General features: G+C 36.2%; 1 protein-coding gene and 1 non-coding gene across 2 annotated transcripts; both read left to right on the forward strand.

Annotated features, from left to right (window-relative positions):
• Positions 1-441: 441 nt before the first annotated feature.
• LOC129899227 (protein arginine N-methyltransferase 1.6) lies at positions 442-10,481 on the forward strand. Its single transcript, XM_055974105.1, has 14 exons — positions 442-822; positions 1,494-1,728; positions 3,602-3,727; positions 4,876-5,040; positions 5,114-5,232; positions 5,301-5,404; positions 5,774-6,045; positions 7,553-7,783; positions 7,941-8,014; positions 8,986-9,079; positions 9,165-9,314; positions 9,418-9,492; positions 9,578-9,674; positions 9,831-10,481. Exons 1-14 carry the CDS (start codon positions 461-463, stop codon positions 9,983-9,985), a joined length of 2,259 nt encoding a protein of 752 aa, XP_055830080.1. The 5' UTR covers positions 442-460; the 3' UTR covers positions 9,986-10,481.
• On the forward strand, positions 8,138-8,264 carry LOC129901775 (U11 spliceosomal RNA). Its single transcript, XR_008769949.1, has one exon. It is a non-coding gene; the product is annotated as a U11 spliceosomal RNA (small nuclear RNA).
• Positions 10,482-10,772: the final 291 nt, after the last annotated feature.

The following is a 10,772-nucleotide window of genomic DNA, read 5'->3' on the forward strand; positions in this document are numbered from 1 at the left end:
AGTGGTTCGCTTGGGAGTCAGTAATGATTTTTGAGTGCCGACCACGTCTAAGATAGCCTCCTCCCGAGGTGTGACAATTTATGAATGAACTTTTTTCTTTAACAACATTATACAACTAATCTATTTCATCTCATTTCATGTCACGAAGTCATGCAAAGCTAGTTTGTTCAAGCGAGTCAAGACACTGTGTGACCTGCTCTGGCTAAGATTCAAGATGTTATTTTATGTTATTTGTAAAATTCTTGAACTTTCTACTCATGCACCATATTATACAGATTTCATAAAATAAAATACTAAATTAAAATCAAGCTCTCACAATGTTGTTGTTGTTATCTTTTTTTTTTTTTTAAAATAAATAAATAAATAATAATTTTCATGGTCAAAACGCTTATTTAAGTGTTGCCCAAAGTTGAGGGATTATATTTTGGATTTTATCTAAAATTTGGAAAACTTAGGACTAATGCCCAAACTCCTTCCGAAAGATTTGTTCATAGTTTCCACATCTATGCAGTGCCTTTTCCCTAAAACCCTAAACCCCCAATTCTTTCTCCGTTCCTTTAACAACAATACTCGCTCAAAGTCCTTCACTGTCCGAAGCATGAGTTCCGGGTCACGAATGTTCCAGCTCAAAGTAGACCCACTTACCGGAAACTCAGAATGGGTCGTCATTGAAGAAGAAGATGAAGCTTCAGGAGATTCTACAAAACAGCTTCTTGCCAATACTTCTTACCTTGACATGCTTAATGATACTCGAAGGAATAAAGCTTATAGGGAAGCCATTGACAACACCATAACCAAGCCTTGCCATATTCTCGATATTGGGTATTCACTAAATTTTCCCTACCATTTGTTTATTCAATGCTAAACATGATATTTTCGTTTGACGAAATCATTTTCGGCAGTTACGTTACTTTGAAATGTTTGGAAAAATGACTCTATCCTGACTGTTACATCATATGATTTGCTTCTACCAGTATTTGTACGTTGTTGCCGGCTTCTAATACATATACCTTATCTTCCATGTTGTATAAATGATTCGCAAGATAAAACATTTTTCATGAAGAATATTTCCTCGACACTGGACGCACTCTTAATTTAACTTTGCTCAAAAGTTAATCCCTTTATGTATAAGAATGGGATCAGCAGAAAATGAAGAACTAAACAGAGGGTCTATTATAAGCTCTTTATCGTTTCAGCTACTTCAGAATCAGAAGTAAGCAACAAAATTCAAAGGGGAAACACCAAAAGATTGAATCAAGATGATAATGGATGAAAGAAAATATATGCCATAGTAACAGTTAAAGTAAGACCAACTAATTATAAGAAGGAAAAAAGGTGATAAAAGCTTGGTCTATATAAACTATGACTTACTGTTGACAAAATTTTGCCACAAGTAGGTAGGTCGTAAGACTTGTCATGGGTGGATGTATGGTTTGTTAATTTGGAGTCAACAAATTTATATTTTAGATTTTGGTTTTTGATACAAATTGCAGAGCGGGAACTGGTTTACTATCTATGATGGCAGCCCGAGCAATGGATCATGGAGATTCGATGGGGAGCTCGGGTTCTAAGGGGATGGTTACCGCATGTGAGTCATATCTTCCTATGGCTAAATTGATGCGGAAGGTTTTGCATGCCAATGGTATGCAAAGAAAAATCCGCATCATTAACAAGAGGTCGGATGAACTAGAAGTTGGTGTGGATATGCCTTCACGGGCAGATATGCTTGTGAGTACACTAGTTCTTTTCCCATTTCCTAGATCCAGACTATTGACATACTTACGCTGAACATATGTCTACGATTGATAAAGTAGTCAGGAACTTTTTCCACGACATCTAGTTGGGAAAAGAGTACAATGTGGGCTAATCTGTGAAGTTTTACTTACAGAATTTGCTGGGCAGAATGAAAGATGCATTCACCTAATCTACTGTTTAAATATGCTAACAATTTCAATCGTCATTGTGCCTCGTTTAACATGACGCCATTCTACTTCAAGTTTTGTGGATACCGGGGCCGGTTGTTGTATATGTTTTCATTATGTATATGAAAATTACTAGTCTATATGGCCATTTTGTTTGACACCATTGGCGCAAATTTTAAAATGTTATGTACTCGCTTCATTTCATTTTAAATGATATTGTTTGTCTGGACACGAAGTATACGACTTTAATTTGCTATGTATATTATATTAATGGTGGTAAAAAAAAGTTTTAAAGTAATGGATCATAAAGCTAGTTTGGAAGAGCAAAGGTATAAAAAATTTCAATAATTAAATGAATTGAATTTTAAAAGTTGTATAGAGTAGCTTTATTAGTGTTATGGTGTCAACATTGTGAAATGTCTCCAAGTAGAAAAAGTATGATATGAAGCAGAAAGGAGGTAGTACAATATAAGTGGTAATGGAATAGTATAATAGTGCTAAAAAAGCTCGTAGAGGAAAATTACTTTACAGTTTAATGATTAATAATTTAGAAATTTAAATTCTTGAAATTTGTAATAGTTATATAGAATATTATTAGTGGAATTGCTTCAAGCGTTTTGGTATGTTATAAAATAGAAAGATTGTTATATAAGTTGGAAAGGATGGAGTATATATTTTCCTGGATGGAAGTTCAGGTATAGGCATGATCAAGTCTAGTTATAAACTCCTTAGCCAGATCATGGGCTACGGGTAAAGATAAACATACTTGATGGTTACACACTTGTACAAAAATAAAATGTGTGAAAAGTCTGAGAGCTTGTAAGTAATGGTATCCACAGAACCGATTAGCATCATACTCAAACCAAACCAATTATGGCATGAGAGAACCTTAGGTAGAACCAGAGAGTAAAATCATTGAGTTCAGTTGGTGGTCTTGGTTTCGTAGTTTTGACGGTGGTTTGAATGGTTGAAATGAAACAAAAAAAATCTGACAATTTTTTTTGTCTTCATGTGAAGTTTTTTCTTTTGTCTTGGTCTCGAACTTTGGATGAGATTCCTCATGCACAACTTTTGATTTTTTTTTGTTGCGATCCTATTTCTGAAGGGCGAGGGTGTAGTTATGATATAAACCAAATTTATATTATCACTCTTAAAAATGAACCTCTGTTCTCATATATTAAGCTACAACCATTTTCAGGAAAATAAAATTTTTCTTAGTGTAAATGGTGTCTATTTCTTTAAATGGATACTTTCTCTTCACTACTTATTACTTGATACAGTAATATTTTATTGCTTGAAATAATAACACGGGGTCAACTTTTACTTTCTCTTCAAGTCTACCTATAGACTCTTAACTGTTAAATTGGACGATAAAAATGGGACAATACAGTACTTAATTTACATATCATGTAGATTATTTTTGTTTAGGTTAAGCCATTTTGCATCCTTTCAATCCAAATACTACCATGTTTTATTTTTGTTTGGGTTTCAGTTTGTAATGAGTTGTTTTAATTTGGGTTGGTGGTTTGGTTCCTTTTCTGAACACCTTATCTCAAGTGGAAATTCACGCTGCACATCTGCCGTGTTTTATAATGTTAAAAAGATTGAATGCTTGATTGTTAACCAATGATATGGTATTGTTACATGAATACTTGTTAATCGTTTACCACTCAATTCAGGTTAGTGAAATACTCGACTCTGAGCTTTTGGGAGAAGGGTTAATTCCAACTCTGCAGCATGCTCATGACAAGCTACTGGTAGACAATCCGAAAACAGTGCCTTACCGAGCTACGGTTTATGGTCAGGTGTTTGACCATGGCTATCATATTTAAGTATTCTTTTGCAGATTGTAAGTTTAATTTGTTTCTTGTAGTTTGCTTTGATTTTACTCATTCTTCAGGCTACTCTGCATCACGCGGTTATGACATTGACCCAACAAAAGGGACTCATGGTCAACTAGGGAGTCAGAGAAGCACAATGACTTACTATGAATAATCTATACGCTGAAAATAGGGACCAATTTCATAAATCAATCAAAGATTAAATGAATTAAAAAAACGTAGTCATCTATAATAACATTGTACCATTGTCCTGATTAGTGTAATATGCTGTAAAAGAAAATGGAACATCATGTGATCTAAACATTGTCCAATTCTTGTTACCTCAAAATTAGAGGAATGGGCTTATATGGATACATATAGATGAATAGGAAAAAAAAAGGAGCTCGTTTTATGCAATACGATCACTATTAAAGAAAATTCTGCTTTTTTGTTTTTTGAAACAGATAACTTAAGAAAATTCTGCTTTATTTTTCACTAATAGGAAAATTTTGTGTACCAATTGGTTATATCTGTTCTACTTCTACCTGTTGGTGTAGGGTCAGGGCCCTTTGGTTGCAGAGTTACTTTTCAGCAAAACCTACAATTTTCCATAAACTGGCTGGTTACTCGTCCTCACCCAAAACCCATTGGTTCAGTTTTGGGTGGGTCTTGAAAACCTGACTAACCTTGCTAGTCCACTGTCATTAACTCTTTTTTCCTTTCTTGGTTGTGTGGTTTGTGAGCTATTGCATAGGAGCGGAGGTTTTACACTGTGCGCACCCAAAGGGTAGCGGCTGCGGGTTTCCTGTCATAAAAAAAAAACCTTGTGTGTCCAGATTGTCGGGCTGGGTTTACTATTTTTGCATCAGCTGAAATTCAGGTGCCATTGCAAGTGCTTCTTAGTCAATTTCAGAGAAACTGTCTTATGACTTATATACAGTTATTAGAACTCATTTCAGATCTACAAACCAATCAGATATTCCTTTTATATTTATTGAACTTAGCTAGTCAGTAATAACTTGCCTGCCATCATATTACTTGGTTGTGATGTTCTAAAATCATTAGGCTATGTTCCAGCCCACTGGGTTCCTGTGGTTATAAATCATCTATTTTTTTCCCAACTTGACTTCCAGCTGGTAGAAAGCACAGATTTGTGGAAGCTGCATGATTTGTATAACACTGAAAAAGGAGTACTAGATGAAATTCGTCTTGTTCCAGAAGGAATGGATTCAGCTTTATGTGTCAAACGGCAACAATTTTCCATGCATTGTGATGCATTGGAAGAAAACATCAAGCTGGTAAAGTACTTCAGAACAAAAGATGTTTCTATATTGACAACTTCTGGAATACCACTCACCTCAATTTATACAGCTATCAGAACCCTTCAAAGTATTTGATTTTGACTTTTGGAGAAGGCCGGATAGTCATCGCGTAATGGAACTGAGTGTAAAAGCTACTGATATTGGCACTGTTCATGCTATAATCTCATGGTATTTATTTATTCTGAAGTGATTTTGTTTTCTCACATTGAACATTATATAACTTGGTTACTTTTTAGGTGGTTGCTCCAGCTTGACGAGAAAGGCACTATCTTCTACTCCACTGCACCAAAATGGATAAGTTGCCCAACTAGTGTGGAAGGATTTAATTCATCTATCAGCTGTGAGTGGAGTATCTCTGTGCTTTTCTTTTCTTTTAATACGAGGGCAAGATTTTTGTAGTTTCTAGAGGCAATTTGGATAGAACTACATATAATCTTGTTTAATTTCTTTTGATATTTCTTGGGTGTAACCATAGCACTTTCTTAGTGCTGATTTTGACATCAAAAATGCATACCGTTTCTTTTTTGTTTTAGAATAGAACTGGATACTTTTTCACTTGTGGATTTGCTGCAAGGAGTATTCTTTCACATTATTATATTTGCTATTGGTATCTTTTACATGCCTACATATGGAAAATTGATTAACAGGCTTTCTAGTATCAGAGTCAAACATAACTCCTTATTTGTGCTTTTATCTGTATGCACTATAGGGAGTCAGAATTGGTGTGACCACTGGAAACAGTGTGTTTGGTTCATACCAAAGAACGGTTTGTCTTTATTGAAGGATGAAGAAGTTAGTTTGCTGGCTGTTCACACTGATACTAGCATCTCATATGAAACGAAGACTTTGTCCCAGAACCTGGAACTTGGACAAAGTGAGCTCAGTGCTCAGAAGTACCAAATCACTTTGCCGCCAGAAAAAATTGCATTATACAGTGATGTCAATTGGAGATGCTCAATGCTGAAAGCTATTAAAAATGCAGTAAGTTTTCACATCTATTCCATGGAACCTACTAACCAAAAGAATGTTTGTACATCCACATTAATCGTTCAGTTTTTTTTTTTTTACAAAAAAAAAAAAAGAATGTTTGTACATGTGCATTCATTAAGTATAGTTCTTTAGAATTGAGCACTGTGAACCTTAACTCCGAAAATAACAATGTAAACATGTTTGGATGTTTGCAATTGATGTTGGTTATCATATCCTTGTTTGCTTTTGATGAATTGAAGCCATATGCTTTCAGATTTTCCGTGCTTTCGATATTTGGTGTATTTGATGAATTGAAGCCATGCTTCAATGTGTTTACTCCTTACTATATCTTTTTTATCAAGTGACAGAATTTGTTAGTGTTCTACGACGTATTTGTTGTGCATATTTCATCATTGGTTTTTGCACTAATTGTTCTCAATGTTGTCGATCCCGATTTTAATCTCTTTATTATCTCACCCAGCACCTTTAAGTTTCAATTTGAAAGACAGCCATTTAAGTATTGTTATTAGGTTTGACAAAATCAAGCAGAATATCAACCTCTTATCTATTCTCTCCTGCCAACGCCACCGCTCAATCATCCCATTGGCCCATTGTCTCCCATGAGCTAATCAGTTACTTTAGTAGCAGTATTAATAATCTTCAATTGCAAGAAGTTGTTGACAACAGGAGAGGGTGAAAGAAACAGATAGAAGAGAAGAAGTTCAGAAGCAGAAGTAGCTAAGAGGAGATTTTGTACATCAGAAGAAAAAGAAAGTCATTGTGAAGAAAAGTAGAAGAAATTAGCAAATCAGGAGAGAACAGAAATAGAATTAGAGGAAGAGAGTACTGGCTGACCAAAGAAGAAGGAGATTGCAAAAAACTGTTTTTCCCTTGTGTTCTTTCTTTGGTGGTTAAATCTTTAAAGTTGGGTTCAAAGAGAGACTTTTCTCTTGAATTGCATTACGCTTCACTTTCTGACTAAGTTGTTCGGATTCTCCAAAAATGCCATGTAGTTGTGTCAGATCCTCCAAGAATGCATCGTACTTGGAGGCTCCAGCGCAGGTGCAGTGGCATTTTCGGAGGATCCGAGCAACATAGTTTTCGAAGCACGCTTATTCAAAGAAGCGTCACTTCACCCAGAGAAACAAGTAAACTGCAGCTTCTTAAGCAAAAAGTGATTACTTTTACTAGTGATGGCATGAGTGTAACTCCTTAAGTATTGTGCCAAATTTATTGTTAAAAGGAAGTTCTCTTCAACATAGTTCCTCAACTTTATTGTTCTAGATCTTTTTCTTGTTTACTGCAGATAATTTTTCGTCCTATCAGTTTCATGTTGCTTCCTACATTAATAACTATTCTTACTGAAGAACAAAGTCAGCCAGATCATTTGTGCTCATGATTACAATTATGCATGTTACTATCGTTTACATGGAACCGATTGCTTGTTTTGCTATCTTTACTCATTTCATTTACTTCAAATTGTCAGTTGGAGTTAATTGTGCTCCTTTGGTCCTTACAGATGAAGCAGAAAACTCCCTCCTTGTGCGTTGTTGTGGATGATAGCATATTTCTTGCGGTCGCTCTTGCCCATCTCGCAAAAGGGTCTCATGTTCTATCATTGTTTCCAGGATTGCAAGAGAAAGGTGTGCAATATTTGCAAGCTGTTGCAGATGCAAATGGTTATTCAAAGGATCATATTGAAGTTCAGAAGATGAGTGAACTGTTGGCCTCTCAAAGTAGTCAGGAGAAGGTAGCAAATGTAACAATTTTCTCTTGAACCTCGACCATGATTGCTTCTTGTTGTTGCTTCTACCATATTTTTCCATGGCATCTCAAATATGGAACTTTGGCTTCCTATCGCTATACCACTTCCTTGCAAATGCTGATGCTTTGTTGTTTCTCTGCAGCTTGACTTGTTAGTTGGAGAACCTTTTTATTATGGTAACAACAGTGTGCTTCCATGGCAAAATCTGCGGTTCTGGTAAATATGATGTAACTTGTCTGCTGATCAGCAGTTATGTCTTTCGTAACACAACTAAGGAGGATTGATATTGTCAACACTATGGAATTTTTTACTAGTATTCTTTGTAATATGTAATGTATAAAAAAGGTCAGTTGGCGAAATATGCCACTCTTGCCTGCACAGTGAGTGCTATATGACTATCAAGACATATGGCCGACATAATCTGTGGAACTTTATATAGGGTTGTCTCCTTGGCCGACCCACAAAAAATAAAATAAAATGTAATGAAAGTCTTAGCTAGTGCCTCACTGAATTCCAAATACCACCCGAATCTAATCAGCACACATGGGCACAACATGTCCTGCGAGCCGCTTTGGAATCACAATTAGCACTACAGCACTGCCTAACAATGTGTTAGTTACTACTAGAAAAGCATCATTTTGTTTCTTAGAGCCTGTAGTGGATATAAATCTGTATTTCTTGTTCTAAGCTGATGAGGGAGTGATCGCTTAGTGTTAAAGAACCTTTCCTTCCAACCATAAGGTTGGCGATTCGAATCACCAAGGGACTAAAGTGAGAAATGCCACTGTGGCCCTCTTGGCTACAGGGTTTTGATGAGGGGATGGGGTTAACTGTATCGACGAAATAAAAGTTTCAAATCATAGTAAGCTGTATTTATAGAGCAGTTACCATTTGACCTAAAATAATCTCCACCTTTGGACATACTGAGATTAGAAACAGCCACTACATGCAATGGTGTGACCTGTTGCCATTACCATTTTCAATGTTATAGCTGCTATTAGTATTCCTTTCATCTTTTTCTTCCTTTGCATTAATTGTGTTCCTGTTCTTCAATTCTGATGCTGCTATATGGCTCTTTATTCTTTTCGTGGGGGTGGAGGTTATTAAAATATCTACGAGAAATGTGAAATTCTTTTCACGGGAATTTACTTACGAAGTATGTATTCTGATCATGATATCATTTGTAGGAAGGACCGAACTTTATTGGATTCAATCCTATCAGAAGGTGCAGTGATTATGCCTTGCAAAGGATTGTTAAAGGCTTGTGCGATGTATCTTCCTGTAAGCTCATGGATGCAATATATCTGATGCTTTGACCATGAGAGACTTAAATTCATGTGATGGACATGTTAAACTCTTTGTGCAGGACCTTTGGCAAAGTCATCAGTGCCTGCAACATGTTGAAGGTTTTGGTCATTCAGTTGTCAATTCCATGTTAGGGGCATGTGGAGGTTTACCTCCTGGACAAGAAAATCCTACTCTACCTTTTTCAGTCTGGCAATGTGGGGAGAGCAAGGTAGTTTACATCATCTTTGAGGAAGAAGAATGCTACAAGTGAGACTATCTATTGCAATAAAGTTTAAATCTGTTGTTGATACAATTGAGATTGAAAATTGCAGAAAATGAGTGACATAGTTACCATCATGGAATTCAATTTCCTGAAACCAATAAGCCCATGTTCTGGAAAAGCTAAGGTATCAGGTCTTACATGGAAACTGGGAAGATTCTGTTAACAATAAAGGCAGTTAGCAACATTCTCACAAAACCAAGGTTTTGCAGGTGGAATTTATTGCACGTGGAAAATGTCATGGATTTGTTCTTTGGATTGACTGGGTGATGGATACAGAAGAGTCCATTGTCTTGTCTACAGGACCAGGTCTTTGCGAAGTCGCAATCTAGACAATAATTGCTGAGACATTTTGTTTTGGGGTGTCAAAGGCTTGCTTCTTGTTTTCTTTTTACAAAATTTTGCACTATCCCTTTATCCTTGACGTGAAGTTGCATTAACTTAATGATCTGCTATCTGATTCAGAACAAAGATACTGGAAGCAAGGGGTAAAGCTTCTGAAGGAGCCCATGGCTGTGGGGAGCCATAGATCTGCCACCACTGATTGTCACTCAGCAGATATTGAAACGTCTTTCAATCCATCAACTGGTGACCTCATTGTAGAATATGCTTTCTTATAACCAAGAGTGCATCAGTTGCCTTGCCCAATTGGACTTGATGTGAGTATAATCTTCTCAATGCCATCCAAGTCCAAAGCTGTAAGTCATCGTACTCCTCACGGGCATGAATACATTGGCAATGAAGAAGGTCTAGCCCAAATTCCAAGGCCACAGATTCAAGGATGTTAGGGTTATCAGCACTACTTGCTGTGTAATACTGCAGAGTCTGCAACTCCTTGATAACGAGTAACTGTGAGATTATATTTCCCAAATGTGACCTTGTGGCGCAGAAGTTTTGCATCTAGGTTTTTTTTTTTTGATTGGATTGATCAAATTCTAAGCGTTTTGTTCATGTCTCCATTTACAAGTCATCTCCATCTCGCTACTTGTAGTATGTTGAAAGAATTGCTGCTTGCTGAGCTGCCACCAGAAGGTAAACATGAAGTAGCAGCTACTTCATACCGATAATTTATGAAACTCTTGGAAGTGAAAGGATCCTTCAAATTTTCATGCTTAATGAGTCTCACTCAAAACATATATTGAGTATTTAGATATCACTGACCTGCTTAAGTTTTTTACTGCAGAATGCACATCCAATGTGCGTTATCATATCCATTTTTGATGAGATTCCATACATCATTTTGTCATAAAACACACCTTCATGTCTGTCATTTTCGACACTTACCATGTTTATTTTAATTTTTATTTTGCAGTTTTTTTTTTAAAAAAAAGGTTAAGACGAGAGTCTTTTGGTTGCTTGATCGAGATGTAATCCATTTCTCAACTGTAAGGGGCCTACAAAACATAA

This window comes from Solanum dulcamara, chromosome 8 (assembly GCF_947179165.1).
Source record: "Solanum dulcamara chromosome 8, daSolDulc1.2, whole genome shotgun sequence".
Taxonomy (NCBI): Eukaryota; Viridiplantae; Streptophyta; class Magnoliopsida; order Solanales; family Solanaceae; genus Solanum; species Solanum dulcamara.